This window comes from Trachemys scripta, chromosome 4, assembly GCF_013100865.1.
Source record: "Trachemys scripta elegans isolate TJP31775 chromosome 4, CAS_Tse_1.0, whole genome shotgun sequence".
In the NCBI taxonomy this organism is placed as follows: Eukaryota; Metazoa; Chordata; order Testudines; family Emydidae; genus Trachemys; species Trachemys scripta.
In genome coordinates this window covers 131,274,431-131,300,503 of record NC_048301.1, presented here as the reverse complement: position 1 = coordinate 131,300,503, position 26,073 = coordinate 131,274,431, and the positions used below count along the sequence as shown (strand labels likewise).

Genomic DNA, 26,073 nt, shown 5'->3' with positions numbered 1-26,073 from the left:
TTCAATATGGTGCCACGGTGCCTCATGGGAGTAATAGTTTGGATGCCTTATGCTCCCATTCTCTATTACAGACTGGACTCCTTGGTGGGACTACATCTCCCATGATGCACCACTCTCTCCCCCTTGATGAGGGGAGGGGCTGCATCACAGGAATCCTTATGGGAGATGTAGGAGAGAGGGACATGGGGATATTTACAACTTGAAGCCACTTCCCCCTTGTCCCGCTCTGTGCCCCTCTCTCGTCTCATAATCCTTTTAGATTTGAGCAGCCTCTGGCTGTCCCAGTTCTAAGAACGAGCACCGCAGTGAGACCCTGGGAGCGAGAACCCGTCCATAATGCTGCAGAGCTGCTGTCTTCCTTTTTTATTTGAGTTAAAGATAAATCACATCCTTGTCTGTACAATTCCCCTTGAATACCTAGATACACTTCGCCCTAAAAAAAAAAAAGAACAGTGCAGGCTACAATATCAGAACAGTACAATGGCTGTGAATAAATAATGCCCTATGCTAGCTCAGGTAAACATCTGCTTGGTCTGACCATCTCAGGTCTCCTGGGTCACTGCTGCCCCCTCCCCATACTAGTCATTTACAATTGTGTGCATGTGGAGGGGGTGAAGACAAGTTTGCTCTTTGGACATTAAAGGGACTTTTGTAAATCAAGGTACGGCACATCTGGGACGGCTCTCTCTAGCTGCCAGTTGCCTAGCTCGGTGTTGTCCAGGTTGTTAGTGTTCTTGTCAGTTTCACAGCAGATGTACTGGTGCCAGATTTGCAGGAACGTGGTCCTGAATTTTTGGATCCGGAAGGCATAGACGATGGGGTTCATGGCCGAGTTGCCGTGAGTCAGGAAAATAGCAATGTACGTCAGGATGCTGGGAGTCTGGCAGGACGGGCAAAACAAGGTGATGCAGTTAAGCGTGTGCAGCGGGAGCCAGCTCAGTGCAAACAGGAAGAGGACCAATGCCAAGGACTTGGCGATCTTCAGCTCTTTCCCATAATATTTCTGAGGATCCGATGAGTTGGAGGAGACCTTCTTGTCGAGCTGCTTGCGGATCAGGTTGAAGACCTCCAGGTAGATGATGAGCATCAGCAGCAAGGGAGGCAGCACCCAGACAAAGAAGTTGAAATAGACCATGTACTCCATGCTGATGACATTCTCGAACTTGCACCCGATGACGAACGCCGTGTGGCTGGCGTTCGCCTCCTGAGTCCTCCTCATCTTGTTCAGGTTGTTCCAGCCAAACATGGGGGTCAGTCCCACGAACAGGGAAACAATCCAGCAGCAAGCGATGGCCGCAGCTGCTCGTCTGGGGGTCACTACGCTCTTGTACCTGTGGAGGAGACAGAAAACACCACGCGGCGTTAGATATAGGTGGAATCGCAGCGTGGGTCACTTCTTAGCCCCATGCACTACAGCAAAAGGGGATTTTGAGAGATCAGCTCCCACAGAGTCACCCAAACAAGTGGCCCAATCTGCAGAAGAGCCCATGATGGGTGCATGTGGGATACTGAACGCTTTGGAAAATCTGGCCTCAGCATCCACCCATACAGTGAATACCTGAGGAGGGTGGTGAGAGTGCACCGGGAGGGGAGCTGAGATGAAATGGAGAGGCAGAGAGGCACTTGCAGGCTGGTCAGAGGCTGCAGAGGAGAAAGCTCCTGCGCTAGGGGGTGAGACTTTGTGGGGGCAGAGAGAGGGATGGGGACTGAATCTGGTCTTCCAGCAGTTTTACATTGACCTCAGAGGCCAGAGGCAGTTTTAAGCCCAAAGAGGGTGGGGATCAGAGGGATAGCTCAGGGGTTTGAGCATTGGCCTGCTAAACCCAGGATTGTGAGCTCAATCCTTGAGGGGGCCATTTAGGGATCTGGGGCAAAAATCTGTCTGGGGATTGATCCTGCTTTGAGCAGGGGGTTGGACTAGATGACCTCCTGAGGTCCCTTCCAACCCTGATATTCTATGATTCTAATTGCTATGGGCCATTCACTTCTAAGTTACCTGTTCGCAGCCCAGCCAAGTTAGCAGTGGCTGGAAGCAGAACACTCCACTCCCACCGGTGGGAGCATTTCACATTCACTTTGCACAGGTGTAAATGACACACAAGGAGCAGGGCAGGGCCCTGAGATCCTGTGACAAAGTTATCCCCTTGCTGTAGGTCAAGAGGGATTTTAAAGGGCCAGGACTGTAACCACAGTACAACAGTCTGTTATTTTGCATCACCGTGTGGCATAAATATCGGGTGATGCTGACATGGCAAAGTCAGGGTGTCCCAGCAGAATGACGTTATGGCTTTCTGGGGCTCTGCCCAAGGGAGCTCTCCAACTCCGTACGGCTGTGTTCAGCTGGTGTGGAGTGACCTGGGAAGCCCCACAGAAAAGAGTCCTGACACCGAGGCAGCAATCATCAAAAAGCTTCCTTCCGTACCAGCTGGTGGCTGGAGGAGAAATCAATCCGCCCCCTGCTGCCAGTAAGAGAAGCTTCTGGACAAGGGCTTTTTCATTTCCTAATGTGTCAGTTCCCCAGGACCACGCCTGCCTCTTCTTCTAGGCCTGGGCTGAGGGGCAGGAGAGACAGAGCATTGTCTAGGCTTAGGTGGTGCTCTGCACGATGCAGCTCCCAGCACCTCTGTTTGTTCAGCTCTCCAACGCACCCACCTGCCACAGGAAAACATTCTGGGGTTATTCCCCTTTTCAAAGTATCATCATGACCAATCAATAAAGCCTGGAAGGTTTTATTTCACCCCCCTAACAATAGTTTTAGCATCAGAATAGCAGGCCTTGGCTTCCCTGCTTTTGCAGAAGATCTCCCAGGAGGGTGTGGAGGCGAGGAGCAAAAGTTTTAACAGTGCTTAACTGAAGGGATGGAGGTGTTGAAACTTTAACCAAGAATGCCTTTCTACCTACTGTTTGTTGGGCATTTCAATTGCATAGGTGTGAACACCAACAAACTAGAACGTAGCTCAGTCTGACTAAACCTCCCTCCCTCACCCATTGCTCAGGTTTTACTTCTGTGGTGCTGGTGGTATCATAATCCTGCCAGGTCTCCATAGAGTCTTCAAAGAAAAACTGGGGAGACAAGCCCAGTAGCTCGGATGCAAAAACCAAACCGAAAGGAATTGTACCACCCCGTCACTTCAGGGGGGTTTATACACGACAAAGCCAAGTAAGGGCTCAAACCCAATCTTTCCCCATTGCAGGTCACCTTGAACGTCAGCTCTCTGGGCTTTTGCTGTCCTAATACGCAGGATGTCAGAGGGTGGAGTGAGCCTAATGGAGTGTGTCAAGGCCCACCAGAGCAGCGTGAGGATGGAAGGTGCGGAAGGAAAGGCTGCTAATCTCATTAGAGCACTGAGCATAAATTATTCAGTAACCATAAGCGCGCTCTGGTGTATCTACCATCGGAGAAGGGTTTGCTGCAGTCAATCCCCATTTGTTTCCCCTGCTAAGCACCTCTTGTCTGGGAAATGATTCCCATCAACCAGAGGGGCAGGCTGGCTCCCACGGGAAGGATGGCGGGCCTGAGAATTGCTCGCTGTTCCCTTTGTGAGCTGAGCCCGTGTTCTGAGTCGGTGATTTATACTCCGGGAAGGGAGCAGCCTCTGGGAAGCAGCGGGTGACTCAGGAGAAAGGCGCCATGTGGCTTGAACAGCGAGGCAGGGGCCCCGGGGAGCAGAGGGGACAAGGAAGGGCTGGCTGGTGGCAAGCACAAGGGAGCTTGGGCGGCATCGCTCTCTACTTGGAGTGGTCCTGTGAATTTGGACAGAGCAGGGAAAAGGGGGATATTCCTCACTCAGAGCGATGGGGGGGCAGGAGCCTCCAGGGCTAGAGAGAACTCCGGGGGATGGGGAGCCCCTGGAAGGGCTGTGGACTGGAGGGGCAGTGAAGCTGGGATAGAGAGCTCCTCCAGGGAGCCAGGCAGGGGGCTGGGATGGGGAGCCCCTCAGGGGGAGTAGGGTAGGACATGCCCTGTATATACCACATATTTTACAGATGTCTAAATACTGCCATTGGGACTATTTCTTGTATCCCTCTGCCTGGGAAGGCCAGTGCCCTTGCCACCCTGAGTCCGGTGGTGCCAAGCTCAGGGGAAAGGGGAATTATAACTGACTGGTTTCAACCCCTCTCACAAGCACCTACCTACAGCCATGCCCACATGCAGCCTATTCTCTCCGGCCCTCGCCGGGCTAGGAGCGAGCCACTGGGAACCCCCCATCCAACGGGCTGCAGCTCCCATTTCTCAGCGCTAGACAGTGGATTTTCTGGGAGTGGAGTGCGCAGGGTCCTGTTGATTTGAGTGGGAGCAGAGTGGGCTCCGTACCAATCCCTGGTGCAGGCCCCTCAGACCAGCGTCACTTTGCGGGGAGGGAATGGTGAGGAGGGGCTGAATCTCTGGCGAGGGGGATAGCTCAGAGATTGGGGCTCCTTTAATCTGCTGTGGGGCTTGGGGGGCGGGGCTGGAGGTAGCTGGGGAGCCGGGCCAGTGCGGAGAGCAGGGGGGTGGGGTGGGCAGAGGGCACGATGCATTGACCGCCTCCGCATACTGTATTTTACAGCAGGAATTGGTGCTGTCTCCGTCTGATGAATGTGTCTCCAGTGCCCAGAGGCCCCTGGTGAGGAGCCCTTTCTGGGCTCGGACCCGGGACAGCAGCCAGGCAGCTGCTCAGATAGCATCTCTGCCATCTCCTGTTGAGAGCCTAGATATTTACAGCTTGTGTATTTGAACCCCAGCGGAGAGTGTGTCTACGGAAGGGAGCTCTGGCTGTGTCGCTCCTGCTTTCCACTAACCAGTGGCCATCTGGCTGGCATGGTATCCCAGAGGAGGGAGGGTGTTGGGACGGGGGGAGCTGCAGGGAACCTGCCTTTGCTGGATACCTTCCCCACCCTGCACCAGAGCACTTTAGACGGCAGGAAATGATAATCACCTTGCAAAGCTCCGGGGTGTGTGTAAGCTAGTGCTGCCCAGAAGTGATGGGCCTCAATCCCCCTAGGCTACCCTGTGTAACGGTTCACACAGCATGCACCCTAGCTGCACGCACAGACGCCCCCCCCATCTCACCCCCATGCCACCAAGCCCCATTCCTTGTGCTCCCCTGTCTGTCTGTATCCACTTGGGGTCTTGTCTTCTACTTAGATCGGAAGCTCCTTGGGGCGGGGGCTGTTATTTTGTTCCGTGTTTGTACAGCGCCTGGCACAATGGGGGCTGGCCATGACAGGGGGTTCCTACGGGCTATGCTAACACAAATAACACCTAGCCCCATGGTCCCCCCTGTACTCCACTACACCCTCCCAGTGCCCACACCCCCACTTCCCCACATGGCCCAGCCACGTCATGCCCAGCTTGTTAAACCCACCCCCTCCGCATCCCACATCCCATTGGCGACACCCTCAGCACCCTCCCTACCTGTTGACACACCTAGATCATTCCCAGCCTCTCCATCCCCACCAACACAAAGATCCCGCCACACCCACTACCTATGTCCCAGGGAGACGCCCCACCATACACCTTCTCCTGCCTGCACCTCCTCCCGACTCACACAGGTCCCTTGCACACCATCTCCCCTGATCACACACACAGAGTGTAACCGCCCAACCCTCCCACAATCCTACCTCCAAACCCCCCCACCCACATACATCCTGCCCTAAAGCCCCCATCAGCCCTCCACACAACCCGTCTGATCCATCTTGGGCATTTGTAACGGCCACTCATCTGCACATCACCCGCCATCCTGCCTGCTCCCCTGTCTCTGCATGTGCCCACAATTCAGTTCCCGGTACTGTATGGGTTTCACAAGCCATAGAGCACTCCCCTCCCTAAATTGCACTGGGGGAGAACAGACCCCAGGCTCAGGGACCCTCAGACAGCTCCTCTCCACAGCCTGTGGGTGGGAATACAAAAAAGTCGGCAGTGGCCTATGTCAGAGATGGGATCAGAATGTGCGTGTGTGCGTTTGCGTGTTTCTGTGTCTATGTGCGCACATGCATAGGCATGCGCGTGCCTGTGCATAGGTGTGTGTGCGCGCTTCCCTCCCCTTTGTTACATTATTGCTTTGTGCCTGAGAATGACACATTGCACCATGGATAATGGTGCACACGCCTCCCAAAGAGCATGCAAGAAGAGGCAGGAGGAGTCAGCGACACTGGGAAAAGGGTAGGACAAGACTTAGAATAGCACTAGTGTGAACTCACTTGGGAGACACTAATGCCTTAGGCTGGGGTCGGTAAAGTTTATTTCCACCATAAGAACGATACACCCCACCCAGGTAGTGCCATCTACCGAACCCCTGACTTATCCAGATAAACAAACAAAGTTAAATAGTGGAATTAATAACACCTAACCAAATCAGAACCAAACATCCTACCCCAAGGATTGTCCCTGAAAACAGAGAAGCGTCAGAGATTCCAGAAAGTCCACTAGGGACTTGACTATTTTACATGGAAGGTGCCCAGCTCCTATTGTGATGGGCAACAGCATAAAACTCTGACAGATAGATAGATGTCATCCCCTTTTATGTCATCCCCTCAAGCCCTCTCTGCTCTGCCAATGCCCCCCTGGGTACCCCTTTCGTCTTCTTCCTCATGCTTCTTCCATCTCCATGCCACTCCCTCATCTCATTGAAATCCCACCCAACACTCAACTCCAGCCACGGAGCCCATGAGACGTGAGGGACCATCGGGGTGTGAATGGACCTTCATCCTCCTCTGTCCTCCATCCATCTCCAGGACTGTTTTTATCTTCATTTATGTCATCCTGAAATTAGTCGTCCTCAGGGCAGGACTGTGGGTTTATGTGGTACCCGGCACTTGTTCAGGTGCTCGAAAAATCACATTAATAGCAAATACATTTGTTATTGTTATGCCTCATGGTTAGAAGTGGAGAACGGCAGAATAAGGAGAGACGACTGGGAGTTAAAACCAGACTGATTCAAATTAGAAATCAGGGACAAATGTTTAACTGTGAGGATGACTGATCCTTGGAACAAACTCCCCAGGGAAGTGGCAGATTCTCCATCTCTTGATGTCTTCAGACCCAGACTGGAGCCTTTCTGGAAGAGAGACTTTAGCCAAACACACGTTATTGGGCTCAATACAGAGATAACTGGGTGAAATTTAATGACCTGTGTTATGCAGGAAGCAAGACTAGCTGATGTAATGGTCCCTTCTGGCCTTCAACTCTATGAATTTACACTTTTATTACATCCCCCTTCAGTATCTCATCATTGTGCTAATGGGTTTTTCTTCTCTCTTGGTTCTCAGCTCCACCTATCACCATGATAGGGGAGCTTCACACTGAACAGCACAACACTCAAGTTACAATTACAGTATTTTTTCAAAACAACGTCTGCTTTAAAGCTTAGCCTGATTCCATTTCCAGCAGCCGCCTCTTATTGCGAGTTGGAGTCGATGGCTGAGCGTGGCCCTGTTGACATTAGAGAAATTTGTACTCATGTATTATCCATAATGATTCCATTCTCCAGGGCAAACCACGAATGGAGCCGGAAGACATGTTTCTTCATCCGAAAGGGTTTTATTTCTTACAAAAAATGTTTTTCGAGCAGTACAAATGTTTTTACACAAAATGTCCAGGTCGTTTGGAATTTTTCAGTTTTATTTGGGTTTAATTTGAAACAAAATATTTTCAGGTTTTGGGCCCTTCCCATCCTTTTCCAGTGGAAAAAGGAGGGGGAGGGAGAGATGGGGGGAAATACCCTCAAAACTTCCCCTCCCCCCCAAATTATTAATTTAGATTCAAATCAAAATGAAATGTTTCCATTTTGTTTTGACAAAAAATGAAAAATTTCAGAGAAAATTTTCACATGAAACAAACATTTTTGGTTTCTTTGGATTTTTTGTTTGTAGAAAATAGCTATAATTTTCCAAGTAGCCCTAGCAGATGCGCTGGACTCAAATAAAGTAATTCTTACAATGGTACATCTTAGTCCAATAAGATCCCCACGGAAATAAATCAGTGAAAAGTTCTCTAAAGAAAACAGGGCTCAGCTAATCACATGAAGCTGGACAAAGTGAGTGGGAACGGGAAAGTACAACTGAAATGCGGCTTATCTGAGTTATGATTACGCAGAAATAAAAGCCAGAATGGCTGCTGATCTCACGGAACCTCCCCTGACAAAAAGGCTTTGATCTCTGGCGGTTTAGGTTTCTGTTCCTTTTTCCTTTGCCTATCTGTGCTTCAGATCTTGCAGACTCCTGGAGGCCGCTGCACAGAGACATGGAGGATGAGCGCTATGAAGAATTGTGAAACCTCAGATGTTTCTCCAGGAAGCGTTTAAAGGACACTTTGTAAAAAAGATAAACATTTATGAGGCTGAAGTTGGATACTTATTCCCAGCTGCTTGCTCACTGACTAGAGATAATCACTTATCACCAGAGGGAGTCATAATATAAACTTGTTAATTTATCACTGTTCTTTTACTTCTATGGTGGCAGCCCCCAAAAGGGTTACTGGGTGCAGTCCACATACACTGGAAGTGAGCCCTGGGCCCAGGGCTATGTCTTATGTTCCTAAAAGCTCACGCTTCAAGGTTTCAACCAGCCACTCACAGGGTCAGAAAGGGATGTCCCCCCGCAATGCGTTCTGTTTTCGTTTTTTTAAATCTCCTTTCTCTGAAGCATCCGGGATGGCCCCAGCTGGAGATGGGACATAGGACGAGGAGGGCCAGGGCTCTGTGGTGGCACTGAGCGGTCGCTCTCTCAGGTGCTTGGCTGGCTGTTTCTTGCTTACATGCCCCGGGTCTAACTGATCGCCAGATGTGGGGTTGGCAAGAAATTTCCTCCCAGGTCAGATTGGCCGGGGCTCTGGGTTTTTTTGCCTTCCTCCACAGCTAGGGTTGCCAACTTTCAATCACACAAAACCAAGCCCCTTTGCCCTGCCCCCTCCCTGAGGCCCCGCCTCCACTCACTCCATCCCCCCTTCACTGGGTTGAGACAGGGGGTTGGGGTGCAGGAGGGAGTGAGGGCTCCAGTTGGGGGTTCAAGCTCTGCGGTGGGGCTGGGGATGAGGGGTTTGGGGTGCAGGAGGGGGTTCTGGGCTGGAGCCGAGGGGTGTGGGAGCAGGCTCAGGGCTGGGACAGGGGGTTGGTGTATGGGAGGGGGTGCAGGCTCTGGGGGGACAGGGATGAGGGGTTGGGGGTGCAGGAGAGGGCTCAGGGCTGGAGTAGGTGATTGGGGTGCGGGAGGGGGTGTGGGTGCGGGCTCTGGGAGAGGGCTCAGGGCTGGGGCAGGGGGTTGAGGTGCAGGCTCTGGGAGGGAGTTTGGGTGCGGGTGGGGGCTCAGGTGGGTGTGGGGTGTGGGAGGGGGTGCAGGGTGTGGGCTCTGGCTGGGCAGCGCTTACCTCAGGTGGTTCCCAGTCGGCGGTGCAATGGGGCTAAGACAGGTTCCCTGCCTGCCCTGGCTCCATGCGGCTCCAGGAAGCGGCCAGCATGTCTGGCTCCTAGGCACAGGAACAGCCAGGCAGCTCTGTGCAGTGCGTGCTGCCTGCGCCCGCTGGCACTGCCCCCGCAGCTTCCATTGTCCATGGTTCTCGGCCAATGGGAGCTGCGGAGCCGGCTCTTGGGCAGTGCGTGGAGCTTCCCTGATCGCCTCTGCACTGCAGGGACATGCCGGCCGCTTCCGGCAGTTGTGTGGAGCCAGGCAGGGAGCCTGCCTTAGCCCCACTGCACCGCTGACTGGACTTCTAGTAAAAAAACAAATGCCTGGCAACCCTATCTGCAGCATGTGGGGCAGGTCACTTGCCAGGATTATATGGGTCTCTCTCACGTAATCATTTCTTTGACGTTGTGGGGGCCTTGAGCACTGGTGCACATCAGACCCTCCTTTTCTCTGCCTGTGGCCCACAATAGTCTAGTCTCCTGTGGGCTGTAAGACTTTGGTTTCATTTCAGTTGTGTGGTTTAGTATGTGGGTGCTGGGTGGGGTTGGTGTCCTGTGCAGGGCCGGTTCTACCTTTTTTGCCGCCCCAGGCAAAAAAAAAAAAAAAAAAAAAAAAAAGGCAGCCGCAGGGAGCGTGTGGAGGGCGGTCAAGGCGGCTCAGCGGCTTGGCAGTTCGCAAGGGGGTGAAGGGCGGCACCCACCCACTCCCTCCGCCCATGGGCAGCCAGGCGCTGCAGCCTGCTTGCAGCCGGGCAAGAGGGGCTCTCCCCTCCAGCCTTGGGGTGCCTCTCCCGGCCGAGCAGGCAGAGCCCCCAGGGGCTGCAAGAGGTGCTGGCTCAGCCGCTCCTTTAAAGGCAGCAGCGGGGCCAGGCTCAGAGCGGTGCGGGAGGCGGAGGCCGGTGCAGGTGGCGGGGAGTGGTGCGTCGTGGGGAGCCCGGTGGCACGGTGAGCGGCGGGGATCACTAGTTCCTGCCCCCCTGGGTCGGGGTCCGTGCCCCTTCAGGGCTGGGCTGGCCGCCCCAAGATTGGCCGGAATGCTGCCCCTTACAATGTGCCGCCCCGGCACGTGCTTTCTCATCTGGTGCCTGGAGCCGGCCCTGGTCCTGTGATACACGAGAGGGCAGGCTGGATGATCTGCTGGTTCCTTCTGGCCTTAAACTCTGTAACTCCAGAAACCACAGCTCCTGCCCCAGAGAGCTCATGTGACGGCTGCCATCTTGGCTAGCCCCAGGGATTGATTCAGGGATCTCCACAGTTGATGAGTCAGCTCTCTAGCTTAGAGCTGTAACAGACTCGCACCCTCTGGATTAGGCACAGAGGAGTACACAGCACACACCGCCAGAGGGTTCTGGGCCAAGGATGCTCATTTCAAATGTCTGAGAGCAGCAACTGTTCAGACCCTGGCTGAAACCCCCTACATGAGAGCCCTCATCAGGGCTAGCAGCCAGGGACCTCCAGAGCTAAAAGCACGAGCTGCTACAGCTTGAGCTCCAGAGGCTACCTCACCAAGTGGGACTGTACCAGACTCCCAGCCCCTGCGGATCAGACACAGAAAGGGCTCTATAACCCGGGAGTCACCCTTACAGACCTATGGCAGAAAACATGGGAAAGAAGAGAACTTGAGCTTGACTGATGGACAAGACAGTCTGGTACAGAGAGTCTCAGACACAAAGAATGTCTCCGAACTGACACCATTGCCAAGAAGGTGGGAAGAGTTCCAACTTCTCCACCAGACAGTCTGCAAAAACACAACCCACAGAACTCTGCATAAACTCAGCCACAGAGTCCAGCACCTCCTGCTGTCTTCTCACTTTGTAGAGAAGATCTGTTACATCGGGGACAGCTGCATGGGCCACTGAGAGCAAGACCAGATGCACAGCACCCTCCTCCGAAGCATTCATCCCAGTCACGCAATGAGTCCTGGATGTACTGATGGCAACCCGGGCCACCAGCTGTGACGCTGACCCCAGGCATGTCTGGGTGGTATGGAAAACAGAGAACAGCTGGGACCCTGCTTCTAAAGAACCGTCAACATCTCCCATGAGTGGAATCTACCACCTACGCTACAGCATGCGGAAGCTTTGCCTTAGACTTTGCAAATTACCCGGGGTCTACACTCCCTCTTCTAAGCAAGCTTACAGAAAATCTAGCAAACAGTGTGCAGTGCTAACTGCCAGTATCCTGAATCTCTGTCAAGCTTCAGGTCAGGGGATGGTATGGAGACAGCACCTGTTGCTCTGGTGGGTGGTCTCCTCCTGTCCGTAGGCATGGGATGTCCATCCACACTCATCCTGCTGGGCCCCTCTGCAGCTTTTGATTCTAAATCCTCCTGTCTCACCTGTGGAATGGAAACTCCCAGAAATGGCTCAGGTCCTTCCTCTCAGGGTGAACCTGGACAATGTAAGTGAGGCGCCAGGGTGATGAGCGGGGCTCAGGGACGCAACTGGCAGTGGGAGTAACACAACTAAGTGGATAGCTCCCAAGCAGTCAGGTCAGCACCACGGTGAAGCAGAAACATCCACAGATACAATGAGAGGTGTCGTTTCTTTTGTGTAAATGCTACAGTGCCTTTTTTTTCAAAGCCTGATCCAAAGCCCGTTGAAGGTAATGGGAGTCTTTCTGTTGGGCCACTAACGTGCACTGACCTTCCTATGCAACCTGCGATAGAAAAGCGATGGGGTTAGATGGAAGCTGCTATTCTCCACCATCTCCCGTCAGCCTCCACCTGCCAGGAAACTTCGGTGCTATCCAGGACCCACCCAATGCACCGACATGCAGGAGCCCCCAGGCTGCCACTGCTTCTCTGCTCCAAAGCAAAACATATGCCTCTGAATTAGATGCATTCCCAGCAACTCCAAATAGCTGGTTATAAGGGCTATGAATAAACAGGGCCTGTCATAAATATAGAGAAAAGAGTAGCATAAAATCCCTCTTTGGCAGCTGTACTGAATCGCTTTACCTGTAAGGGGTTAAAAAGCTCAAATAACCTAGCTGGCACCTGAGCAGAAGGACCAATGCGGAAAGAAGATACTTCCAAATCTGGGGAAGGAGGATTTGTTTGTGGCTCTCTTTGTTCCCTCTCCGGATGGAGGGAGAGACCAAGCAGGTACAACATCTCCTAAAAATATACCAGGAATGATCCATCTAAATTGCAGAAATTGTAAATAGGGCAAGGAAATGCATTAAGTGATCTTTCGTTTTGACTTGTGAATTTTCCCTATGCTAAGAGGTAGTTTTATTCCTGTTTTTGTAACTGTGAGGCTGAATCCAGAGGGGAGTCCTCTGTATTTAAAATCTTTTTATTACCCTGAAAAGTTACCTTCCATCCTGATTTTGCAGGTGTGATTCTTTAACTTTTTTCTTTATAATAAAGTTCTTCTTTTAAAAACCCGATTGACTTTAATGTCCTGAAGATAAAGGATCTGCTCTGTACTCACATTGCTAAGGCAATTAGTTGGTATATTATTCTCAAACCTCCCCAGGAAAGGGGGTGAAGAGGCTTGGGGGGATATTTTGGGGGAATAGGGATTCCAAGTGACCCTTCCCTGAATTTTTGTGTAAATCACTTGGTGGTGGCAGCAATACCATCCAAGGACAAGGAAAGGAATTTGTGCCTTGGGGAAGTTTTTAACCAAAGCTGGCAGAATATAAGCATAGGGGGTCTTTCATGCGGGTCCCCACATCTGTACCCCAGAGTTCAGAGTGTGTGTGGGGAACCCTGACAGGGCCATTCTAGATACTGTTGTGACTAGAACTCCATCATGCCTGAGAGAGCTATGAAAGGGCGACTTGTGGTTAAAGCACCTGGCCAGGAGTTGGAACAGCAGGCTTCTATTTAAGGCTCAGCCTCAGACTCCTTGCGTGACCACGGGCAAGTTATTTAAACACCGCTTGGGTCAGTGTCCTTGTTTGTTTCATCACAGTGGATGACGAGGACAGGAAAGGGCTCTGCACATGCACATACAATGTTTCTTCTCCTGCCTTTTTTTAAACCTTAGGCCTGGCCTACACTTCAAAGTTCAGCGGGAAGAACTCTGTCGGTCAGGATGTAATTTTATTTACCAGTCTTGTCATACCAGGACCAGCTCCATTGTGGATGCAGTTACACCAGTGCCTTATCCCGGTACACATATGCCCTTCCTATGCACAACTGCTGTACCAGCATAAAGCTTCTTTATACTGCTGTAAGTGAGCCCACACTAGGGTGTGGATGTGGGCAGTGGTACTGCTTTAGCTATACCAGTAGAGTTAACTCAGTGCAACTTACTAGTAGAGATAAGGCTCTAGCAGTGCCAGGAAGGTCAGCCTGAGCGTCCCCACTCTGTTGGATATGGAGAGGCTCCTGGCTATTTAATCTTAAACACAAAAGCTTTCCTTTCAGCTCTTTATTCAGGCATTTGAGCATTAGCAAAAGCAACCTGAAACCACAGGCCCTGACCCCGGCCAGTATCCGAGCAGCTCAGGGGGCTGCAGCAGAGGTGGCTTCCAGTCCCTTTGCAGCTCCTTGATTCGTGGGCTGTCCAGGGACCATCTTGCTACCTGATACAAGCTAGAGCAGTCGAGGGGGAAAAGGGCTCACCCACTTCCATAGAATCATAGAATATCAGGGTTGGAAGGGACCTCAGGAGGTCATCTAGTCCAACCCCCTGCTCAAAGCAGGACCAACCTCAACTAAATCATCCCAGCCAGAGCTTTGTCAAGCCGGACCTTAAAAACCTCTAAGGATGGCGATTCCACCACCTCCTTAGGTAACCCATTCCAGTGCTTCACCACCCTTCTAGTGAAAAAGTTTTTCCTAATATCCAACCTAAACCTCCCCCACTGCAACTTGAGACCATTATTCCTTGTTCTGTCATCAGGTACCACTGAGAACAGTCTAGATCCATCCTCTTTGGAACTCCCTTTCAGGTAGTTGAAAGCAGCTATCAAATCCCCCCTCATTCTTCTCTTCTGTAGACTAAATAATCCCAGTTCCCTCAGCCTCTCCTCATAAGTCATGTGCTCCAGCCCCCTAATCATTTTTGTTGCCATCTTCTGGACTCTTTCCAATTTTTCCACATCCTTCTTGTAGTGTGGGGCCCAAAACTGGACACAGTACTCCAGATGAGGCCTCACCAATGTTGAATAGAGGGGAATGATCATGTCCCTCGATCTGCTGGTAATGCCCCTACTTATACAGTCCAAAATGCCGTTAGCTTTCTTGGCAACAAGGGCACACTGTCAACTCATATCCAGCTTCTCATCCACTGTAACCCCTAGGCCCTTTTCTGCAGAACTGCTTCCTAGCCATTCGGTCCCTAGTCTGTAGCCGTGCATGGGATTCTTGCGTCCTAAGTGCAGGACTCTGCACTTGTCCTTGCTGAACCTCATCAGGTTTCTTTTGGCCCAATCCTCTAATTTGTCTAGGTCCCTCTGTATCCTATCCCTACCCTCCAGCATATCTACCACTTCTCCCAGTTTAGTGTCATCTGCAAACTTGCTGAGGGTACAGTCCACGCCAGCCTCCAGATCATTAAAGAAGATATTGAACAAAACCAGCCCCAGGACAGACCCTTGGGGCACTCAGCTTGAAACCGGCTGCCAACTAGACATGGAGCCATTGATCACTACCCATTGAGCCCGACGATCTAGCCAGCTTTCTATCCACCTTGTAGTCCATTCATCCAGCCCATACTTCTTTAACTTGCTGGCAAGAATACTGTGGGAGACCGTATCAAAAGCTTTGCTAAAGTCAAGGAATAACACATCCACTGCTTTCCCCTCATCCACAATCCCAGTTATCTCCTCATAGAAGGCAATTAGGTTAGTCAGGCATGACTTGCCCTTGGTGAATCCATGCTGACTGTTCCTGATCACTTTCCTCTCCTCGAAGTGCTTCAGAATTGATTCCTTGAGGACCTGCTCCATGATTTTTCCAGGGATTGAAGTGCGGCTGACTGGCTTGTAGTTCCCCGGATCCTCCTTCTTCCCTTTTTTAAAGATGGGCACTACATTAGCCTTTTCCCAGTCATCTGGGACCTCCCCCGATTGCCATGAGTTTTCAAAGACAATGGCCAATGGCTCTGCAATCACATCCGCCAACTCCTTTAGCACCCTCGGATGCAACGCATCCAGCCCGATGGACTTGTGCTCGTCCAGTTTTTCTAAATAGTGCCGAACCACTTCTTTCTCCACAGAGGGCTGGTCACCTTCTCCCCATATTGTGCTGCTCAGTGCAGCAGTCTGGGAGCTGACCTTGTTTGTGAAGACAGAGGCAAAAAAAGCATTGAGTACATTTGCTTTTTCCACATCCTCTGTCACTAGGTTGCCTCATTCAGTAAGGGGCCCACACTTCCCTTGACTTTCTTCTTGTTGCTAACATATCTGAAGAAACCCTTCTTGTTACTCTTAACATCTCTTGCTAGCTGCAACTCCAAGTGTGATTTGGCCTTCCTGATTTAACTCCTGCATGTCTGAGCAATATTTTTATACTCCTCCCTGGTCATTTGTCCAATCTTCCACTTCTTGTAAGCTTTTTTTTTGCGTTTAAGATCAGCAAGGATTTCACTGATAAGCCAAGCTGGTCGCCTGCCATATTTACTATTCTTTCTACACATTGGGATGTTTTTTTCCTGCAACCTCAATAAGGATTCTTTAAAATACAGCCAGCTCTCCTGGACCCCTTTGCCCTTCATGTTATTCTCCCAGGGGATCCTGCCCATCAGTTCCCTGAGGGAGTCAAAGTCTGCTTTTCTGAAGTCCAGGGTCCGTATTCTGCTGCTCTCCTTTTTTCCTTGTGTCAGGATCCTGAACTCGACCATCTCATGGTCACTGCCTCCCAGGTTCCCATCCACTTTTGCTTCCCCTACTAATTCTTCCCAGTTTGTGAGCAGCAGGTCTAGAAGAGCTCTGCCCCTAGTTGGTTCCTCCAGCACTTGCACCAGGAAGTTGTCCCCTACACTTTCCAAAAACTTCCTAAAAAAAAACCTTTCTCTTACCTTAACCCCATCTCTGCCGCACAGATCCCCAGAGAGAAATGCTCTCGGGCCTTGTCTACACATAGGGGAACAATGCTGCTGGCTTTCAGGATCTCTGGGCATGTGCTCAAGTGGCTAATCCAGATTGGCATAACTTCCCTGCTCCTGGTGCAAACTAGCCAGATTAAAGCTGGCTCAAGCACATCTACACACGCAGGGGCGGCCAGTGGAGAAGAATGCTCTGTGGTTGCTACTAAATATGAATCGCGAACACAGCAAATTGCTAGCAGCCTGCCCTCTGTACACAAGCCGCCAACTGTACACGTGCTGCTATCACACTTTTCCCTGCAGTGTAAACCCTTACATCCAGGGCCGCCCAGAGGATTCAGGGGACCTGGGGGCAAAGCAATTTTGGGGGCCCCTTCCATAAAAAAAGTTGCAATATTATAGAATACTAGATTCTCGTGGGGGCCCTTCTGGGGCCAGGGGCCTGGGGTACATTGCCCCACTTGCCCCTCCTCCCCCGGGCGGCCCTGCTTACACCAAGCAACATCCTGCTTCCTAGTCCTGCACTGCCCACGGATGTTGCATTGGCTTTACAGACACAAGCTGAACTAATTGAAGGCCACTGGAAACCAGGATTTTGTGTCCCCACCCTGGGTTTACTCTGGTTTAACTAAATTGTTTTTTAAACCGATTCTAGCAAAACCAATACAAGTCCGGTGTGTGTCCAGGGCCAGGAGTACAGCGTGTTATATTAATAAAGACACTCAGATGTTTACTGGTAGCTCTGCTGGCAGCAGTGTTCATGACCCCAGAAGTCACTGATTGCCAGTTTTGATGGAAATGTCCTAGCGACAGCGATGAAGAGGAATACAAGAGAAAAAAATCCACATTGCAGAAATTGACCAGTCCTTCCTTTTCCTGTCCACAGTGCCCTTTCAGCTTGTCAACTCGCTGTTTGTGTGTTTTCTTAGCGGCTCAATGAGTAGAGTCAGATCTGACTAGCATCCTTGTTGGAAAAGCACTAAACATTGGATAAACAACAAACGGCGGCAAAAAATAAAAAATCAGCAGAAACGTGACCGGTTCTGTGCTTCCAGCCTTGTCAAAGCGACGGGGAGAAACCGGGTCCAGGGAAAGCAAAATGCAAATGTGACAGCTGCATTTGTGTAGGCCTGATAATTAAAGCAGGAGAATGACCCTTCGGGACACCTGTATGGAAATGACTATGCCCAGGGGGGGAGGAGGAAAAGGCAGGGGTGAGAGGGAGAGAATTTATGAAGGCAAATGGGCCAAGTCGCCTGAAGAATAAATGGGTAAGTGAAGCTGTCCTACTGTAGTGAGAGCAGGCAACAAAGGCCAGCAAGAAAATGACAGTTTTGCAGAAAGCGCCCAGTAAGGGTAAATTAGGATGGCATAGTGGCTAACATTTTCAAAAGCATCTTGCCTACACATAGAAGTTATATCCCTTTAATTATACCTGTACAATGAAAGCTGGGCAGCTTCCCTGGGGCGGATGAAGTTATCTGGGTATAAAAGCAGACACCAGTGTAGATGATTCCCATACAGGATGATCAAATTTACACTAGCCAGCACTAGGGGTTGTAACAGTGTCACTCCCCCCGCCTACCCAGACACTGGTACAATATCTGTGCGTAGTCCCAGCCTAATTGAATCCCAGCTGGCTTCTCTAACGAGGTGTTCCCCCACCTATCTCGCCTGTGGGGCCCAAGCCAGCCGTAATGCTCAGAGCAAGCTACTGGAGTTGGGTCCTGCACAAAAGGCAGCCCAGGGGAACCAGGTCAGGAATTCTTTGGTGCTGATTGCCATGTATATCCCATTATACCCAATAGTTCTACCAAAATCTGCACAAATTCCAGGGAAAACAGGATACTTCCGAACTCATATCCCACCCAAGAGGCCATTCCTACAATATTTACGGTACATGCCCAAACTGCTCCAGCTTTCAGGCTGCAGGGGTCTGACTTTTCACCAGCTTTGCACCTTGTGTGTTATTGACAGGGTATGTTTACACTTCGAGCTGGAGATGTAGTTTCTCCCACATCTGGTACTGGGACAAAACCAGATGTGCTTTTGTCCAGTGTTAGACAGGAGACACCATTTTCAATAGTGCGCCGCTCTTTCTCCCCTGGCACGACCTGGAAAGCACCATGCGTGTGAGGTCATGCTGCTGGGGGCTGGGCAGTGCGCCCTTAAAGATGGTGCCCCCTCCAGCAGCATGTCGTCACACGCACTGTGCGTGCGAGGTCACGCCAGCAGGGGTGAGGCAGTGCACTCCTCAAAATGGCATCCCTTGTGGGGCGTGACCTCACACGCACTGCGCATGAGAAGTCACGCCGGCGAGGGCCGGCCCACGCTGCTTCTGGAAGTAATGTCCGGTGTTCTGACAATGTATGTGAGGCTGCCGTAGCGTAGATGTGTCCAGAGTGGTACACACCTTTCTGTTCTGATTTGGGTGCATTTCACGGATGTAAATGACGCATGGCTCAGGGCGGGGTTGACCCAGGCTCAGCTGTCCAGGGAGGCTCAACTGCACCTGCTCTAGGATCTTCAGTCTCCAGGCAGATGCTTTCAAGCAGGGCCGGCGCAACCCATTAGGCGACCTAGGCGGTCACCTAGGGCGCTACAATTTGGGGGGTGGCGATCGCGGCGGTATTTCGGTGGCGGGACCTTCCGCCGCCTCTGTGGGGGGCAGCATTTTGGGGCAGGACCTTCTGCCACCTAGGGCGGCAGAAAAGCTGGCAGTGCTCCTGCTTTCAAGTCAGCACTGAACCATGTATTAGGGTCCTTAATACAGAACGCCTATTTCCCCATCCCCTGTATGGCTCAGAGTGGAAAGCCCTGGGAATTAGGACACACAATGCCCTCATAGCATGGATGGAGAGGAACCTGCCCGGCCTTCTCCCTGTTCCTCACACACCCACACCTGCCCAGCTCTGGGCTCGGAGAGTCACAGGGACCATGACAGGGATTCTGACTCCCTGTACAGGCCTGTCACCAAAGCAGAGCTTGCTGTGGATGTTAGCAAGTTCTCCTGGCTGTCTTTGCATGGCTGCCACGCATGGACATACGGCATTGATTCAAAGCCAGACCAAGCAGAGCAAGGACGAGCAAATCAAGGTGAATCCCAGCACGCGAGGCCAACAGATCTCCCCCGATGGATAAATGAGAGCGACAACAAACAGGGAGCCATCAGCATGAATTCGCTTTGTTCTACACTTGCTCCGTCACTTCGCCTAAGGCTTGAAGAGGAAGGGGATGAGAACGCTGCTCCCAGCGTTATCACAGCACAGAGCGTTTCATGTGCAAAGAGCAAGGCTGCCTGCAGGTGAAGCTGAACCAGTGTGACTCCATTAACCCTGTGCACTGTTCTGTCCGTGTGGCTGAGCTGCTTCCAGTCTAACTCACCCGGTTCCCTGTGCATCTGGTGTCCCCACTCCCCCAGTCACAGTCCCTCCAGGGAACACGGGCCCTCTGACTCCAATTCCACTGACACAGCCTCAGTGCAGGGACTGGGGAGAAATGGGTCAGAACTGTCTGGGAAAAAATTCTGGGGCCAGGTCATGTTGTCAGTTGGGCACACTCAACTTGCAGCGTGACAGGGCCCAGGCTCAACTGGCTACTCCAGACTAGCTACCGCCATGGCCTGGCTTGGCCTGGTTTCCACTCCTTGCTGGGACTGTAGGTGAAGACACTTGCGTGGTAAAAAGGTGCCCAGCTAGAGATCTGGAGGGTGTTTTACAACGCCTGGCCTCCCTTTAGAGAGAGTCACTGGAATCATACAGAGTTGGCACTGCTCCCTGACTGGTTAACTGAGGTTGTTTAATCCGTTAGGACAATGAATGAGTAGTGAATACAAATCGGGGACCACTCTATGCAAACAAAAGCTCAGATGTCTAACAAGGGATATTGGCACAGTTAGACTGCACACCTGTTTGGACGCTGAACAAGTGTTCACAAGCACTGTGACTGCAGGCTCAGGCCAGCTCTAATGCATGTTAAGTAGAAGACACATTTAGCCCAGAACCTTCATAGATTCCAAGGCCAGAAGGGCCCACTGGCCGGACCTCCTGCATGGCACAGGCCAGAGACCTGCCCTGAGTTAATTCCTGTTGGAACTAGAGCAGATCTTCTAGAAAAACACCCAGTCTTGATTTAAAATGTCCCAGCGATGGCAAATCCACCTCAGCCCTTGGCAAGTTGGTTCAATGGTTAATTATCCTCACTTTAAAAACTGCGTCTTATTTCTTGTCTAACCCAGTCCAGCCATTGGAACTTGTTATACCTTTGCCTGCTAAACTGAAGAGCCCTCTCTTCGGACACTGCTGTTCCCCAGGACCTTAGAAATAGTCACAACAATACCCTGATTGGGGCGTGTTAATTGAGAGTTGATATTAGGCTCAGTGTAGGACGGCCGGTGTTATATAGGTAGGGCCCTACCAAATTCATAGCCATGAAAAATGTGTCATGGACCATGAAATCTGGTCTCCCCCTGTGAAATCTGGTCTTTTGTGTGTTTTTACCCTCTACTATACGGATTTCACGGGGCAGACCAGCGTTTCTCAAATTGGGGGTCCTGACCCAAAAGGGAGTTGCAGGGGCGTAACGAGGTTATTTTAGGGGTTGATCATGGTATTGCCACCCTTACTTCTGTGCTGCCTTCAGAGCTGGGCAGCCAGAGAGCCAGGGCCGGCTCCAGGTCTTCTGCCGCCCCAAGCGGCAAAAAAAAAAAAAAGCCGATCGGCAGCACTTCGGCAGCAGCTCAATCGCGCCGCTCCATTCTTCGGTGACAGTTCGGCGGTGGGTCCTTCACTCCCTCTCTTCCTCTTCAGCGGCACTTCAGTGGCAGCTCAAAGAGAAAGAGAGAGACTGAGGGACCCGCCGCCGAATTCCTGCTAAAGACCCGGACTTGCCATCCCAATAGCGGATGGAGTGCCTCTCTTTTGTATTGGCCTTCTGAGCTGGGTGGCTGGAGAACTGTGGCTGCAGACAATGGTGGCTGCTGACAGCTCTGCAGGCAGCAGTGCAGAAGTAAGGGTGGCAATACCATGCCATGCCATCCTTACTTCTTCGCTGCTGCTGGCAGTGGCTCTGCCTTCAGAGCTGGGCTCCCGGCCAGCAGCTGCCGCTCTCCAGCTGGCCAACTCTGAAGGCAGCGCAGCTGCCAGCAGCAGCGCAGAAGTAAGGGAAGCAGTACTGCAACCCCCCTACAATAATCTTCCAACCCCCCCCCCACAAGTCCTTTTTGGGTCAGGACCCCTACAATTACAATAACGGGAAATTTCAGATTTAAGTAGCTGAAATCATGAAATTTACTCTTTTAAAAATCCTGTGAAATTGACCAAAATGGACTATGAATTTGGTAGGGCTCTATATATAGGAAGTCAAATTAGACGATCTGAAGGATTCTTCTGGCTTTAATGTAGGAATTTATGAAGAAAGGTCCACATTCCATCCTCCAGAAGCAAGCCACAGACTTCCAGGAAGCTACAGATCCCCTGCTAGGTGCCCTGCCCTCATTCAGTAGTACAGCAAAGTAACATTAGCACCAGATCCACCACAGACAACTTCCTACTCCCTACGACAACTGAACAGAACCAGCCAGCGAAAACAGAGAACAAAGAAGAAATGCTGCAAATTACCGAGGCCTTTAGGAAATAACCACTGGGATGTGGGAAGTAAGGAGTAGGTGGGATCGCTATGTAAAATGTGTGGCGTGCATGGCAACCTCTCACCCCTTCTGCGTCTTTCGTACTATATGGCACTGCACAGGATGTAATGGATGTTGTCCAAAGAAGGCAAAGAAGTGGAAGTCACCAGTGATCAGTGTGTGGTATGTGCACATTCTCACATATTTCATGAAGTGTCCTTCAGCCAAGCAGTAAAAACAGTGATTTAATGTACATAAAGTTGATCCTCATCCTCTGTGAATGTTTTACCCACTGACTGACCCGCTTTGATTTGTCGCATTCACTCTGTTCCCAATGGGTTTAAAATAAACTCTCAAGTTATGAGCAATGATACCTCATGAGGGCTGGGCTTCCTGTCTCCGACACGCAGCGCTCGGGTGCTGTGAGGCGCGGCTCCAAACAGAATGGGAACGTTATCTCAGCGATATAATGTTGTTATTTAATAATGTGGACGGTGCAAACGAAATCCAGAAGGCCAGAAATGTATGGCTGGCGTCAGAAAAGTGCCGTGTGCTTTTCAAACAGCCTGTTTCCAATCAAAATTATTATTATTATTACTACTAATTATTTTTTTTTAGTCCTGCAGCTCCTAGGAGCCACTGTCATGGACCACGACTCTGTGGTGATAGGCTATGTACAACACACAGCAAAACGATGGTCCCTGGTTCAAAGAGCTTTTGTTGAACCCATCCACTCAAGCAAAGCCATGCTAGGAGGCAGCAGTGGCCCCGTCTACCAAAGCCAACTGCTAGCGTGGCATCAGCAGGAGGTCCCTAAAGCCCCAGGTTTGATCTGTCATGTCAGGCTCTGTCCAGACTCAGGCAGACGTCGCTGCATGGCTTCCAAAGAGACCTCTGGGGAAAAAGCTAGAGACACCTTGTCACTGCTATGTTATTGTTCTATGCAAATCTTTTAGTGATCTAATTTGCATAAATGCATACACTGCATGTTTGCATCTGACCATAAACTTCAGTTTTAAAACACCGTGTCATGGATTTAAGGCAGGTGATAGGTCTCGGATTGATATCCCTGGTGTTATACATAATCCATTTATCTACAGGGCAGCAGTAGGGGAAGCTACCCACACATATGGCCCTGCCAGCAGGCATCAACCCTGATCTGGGGGATTCCTCAGAGATAGCTCAGTCTTTATGGCCCATTCTATTCTTGGCCTCTGTGCTGAACCCGTCCATTAGTGAACGCCTGCCTGGGTCAGAGCACTCCACGCTGCAGCCTTTATTCCCTGGATTTTCAGGGTGCTGCACTGGCTTTTTCTGCCCAGAGACCACGAGATCTTGGCAAGGGACAATTTCACCATATTGCCAACCCAGAGCATTCACAAATAATAGCTGAGCCATGAAACAATGCAATTAGCTTAAAAATCTTAAGACAGTGAAAAATAAAAGTTGGGTTTTTGTTTGTTTGTTTGTTTTCTGGTTACTGAGCCTTTGGGTCCCACCCTGGTCACATTTTCAAGCTATTCTCTGCAACCACAAGGGTTAGAAACTTGCTTTCTTTAAAATGAAAGCTAAGGTTCTCACATAATAGCATGACTCCAGGAGCTGGGGCTTTAAGTAAAACACCAAATATCATGAGACTAGCAATAGTTGGCTACACTGATTTTTCTCACCAAGCCCTTGTGCATTACAAGACAAAAGAAAATATCGAGATAAAAGCCATTTCCATCCTCACAACTGAACATCTGCTGTTTTGGTAAAGAACAGTACATTTTACTTACACTTTTGAGACTACAGACCAATATTGTGATGATTGGCCACCCCTTCCTAGATTAAATCCGGACACGGGATGCTTTCTTTAAAATCTGTACTAACAATGAATTGGGGAAGGTGACTCTCCTATGATCTCACTCGACTCAAGCTTTTCTTCACGGCCATGAAGGCTAAAAACATAATTTTTTTAACTGAAAACTGAGATTCTGTCATTACCACCTGACACCAGAATCTGGAACTAGAAACATCCCAGTGTTGCCAGCTCTCATGGCTTTATCACGAGTCCCATGATATATTGCACTTTTCTTGAAGCCTCATCTCCTGGCATCACTCGATTAGAGAAGAATCTCAGCTTTCCTTTAAGAAAGAAAGTTCCCAGCTCTCCCGGTTGTGGAGAAGAGCTGGAAAGTGTGACTCCTAATGATTCAGGACCCAGAAAGTGAAGAAAAAGAACCCAACATTTATTATTTTTATACTCTCCTGACTTTTAAGTCAATCTTACCATTTTTTGGGAGGGCTACTCATTATTGTGAACGTTTGCGAATGGTATGGCTGAATTTTCTAGGTTTAACGCTGGTGAGAGGTCCAGTAAACTCCAACCTGAACATTCCCGTCACAGTTGCTGGGTGACCTGCCCCTCCGACCCCCGCCTGCTCTCATCAAGAGCACCTCCATTCTCAGGTGTCTCGGGAGTGGACTCACGATTCTTCCACCTCAGACTGGCTGGGGTGGCAGTCCCCTGGTGCTCACCATAATTACCTCCACAGGGCTGACCTGGGCTCAGAACCTGCAGTTCTATTCCCTTCTCCAGGAGCAGTGCCAGTGGCTAGCAGGGACCAAACAGCCTTCTTCCCGCAAAGTATTACTGATCAGACCCACACGCTCCTGCTGCAGTGCCTCCCTCTGTGTCAGCCTATCTCCTTAGCCAGCAGCTGACCCCTGACCCCTTTCCACTCCTGACAACAGCTGGTTTAACCCTGGGGTGCTCTTTTGATCTCCAAGCTCCCAGCCTTGGCAACACTTGCAGCTTGTTGAAGATAAGATACAGGATCCTTGACACTAACTTGCCCCACTGTCTTTCAAGTGTGTGCTGGCATGTCCTTATCTAAACCGGTTGTGTGGCTTTCCTGTTTGCTCTTCCCCTATAAAGTCAAATGCATACATTGATAGAGGACATTCTAATCACACACCCACATTATACAGTAACTTTGTCTTGCTAGCCAGGTCATAATAGTCACACCAATATATAGGAGCTCCTTGTCTCTCACGTAATGATTAGCTGGTAGATGATGACACGGGCATGACTCATCAGCCAATCCAACCACTCACTTTCAGCAACCAATTGTATAATAAGGGGAAATGTAGTTCTGTGCCCAGGAAATACTAGAGGCCAGGGGTGAGACCAGGGTGCTCTGAGTTACCCCAGTGTAAATCCACGGACTGCAGGGGAATTGCTCTCGATAACGGAGAGAAGAATCTTAGACCTCAAGGTGAGCGCAATGGATGCTGGCGATGGAATGAACATTGTGTCATTCATTGTAAGCCATCAGCCTACCGATGATGCTGGCAATGAGGCCTGCACCAGGAACAATGGACAGACTTGACCTACAGGTGCCGGTTTTCCTCCGAGATGTAGCTGCTTCCCTACACATTTCCCTGTGATGCTCACGGGGCTGCCAGGGCTGCAGGCAGAAGAAGAGTGGAAGCAGGACTGGTCTACAGGTAGAAATGTCACAGCATTACTATGGGTATAATTATACAGCTATAGATATACCAGTATAACTCCCCCGTGGGAATAAGAGTGACCCTGGTGGAGCAAGACAAGTATAACTATAGCCGTCTAGTTATCCTGCAAGAGTAATGCCAGGGCATTTCCCCGTGTAGACCAGTCCTAAATCTGCAAGGGCTGCTCCTCCCACTGCTGCTTCTGGACTGTGGGAAGGGAACATGTGGGGAGAAGCAGGAGGAAGAGTGGGAGGGCCACAGAGGTGTCCAGCTAGTGATGGAGAAGAGGCACCGTGGGAGACACAGGGCTGCCCATTCTCAACCCCTGCCGCTGTGGAAGCATTCCCACTGCCGCCACCACGCCGAGGAGAGAGGAAAGCAGGCAGCGGCCCCTTGCACAGCCAGGGCTGGCTCTAGCTTTTTTGCTGCCCCAAGCAGCAAAAAAAAGCGCCGCGCCCAGCCCCCCTGCCGAGCACCGCGCTGCCCCCCTGCCGAGCACTGGAGCCTGTCCCCCCCCTGCGCCGAGTGCCGCCAGAACCCCCCCGAGCGCCGCCGGACCCCCCCC

At 50.9% G+C, this 26,073-nt stretch overlaps 1 protein-coding gene across 4 annotated transcripts in view; it reads right to left on the bottom strand.

Annotated features, from left to right (window-relative positions):
* Positions 1–348: 348 nt before the first annotated feature.
* The window catches only part of ADORA1 (adenosine A1 receptor), a 78,009-nt gene continuing 52,284 nt past the window's right edge, over positions 349–26,073 (bottom strand). For all 4 annotated transcript variants that reach the window (XM_034767579.1, XM_034767578.1, XM_034767580.1 and 1 more), the window contains one exon: positions 349–1,331. In XM_034767579.1, coding sequence (XP_034623470.1) covers positions 638–1,331 — 694 coding nt within the window. In that variant the 3' untranslated portion in view covers positions 349–637. The remainder of the gene's footprint in view (positions 1,332–26,073) is intronic.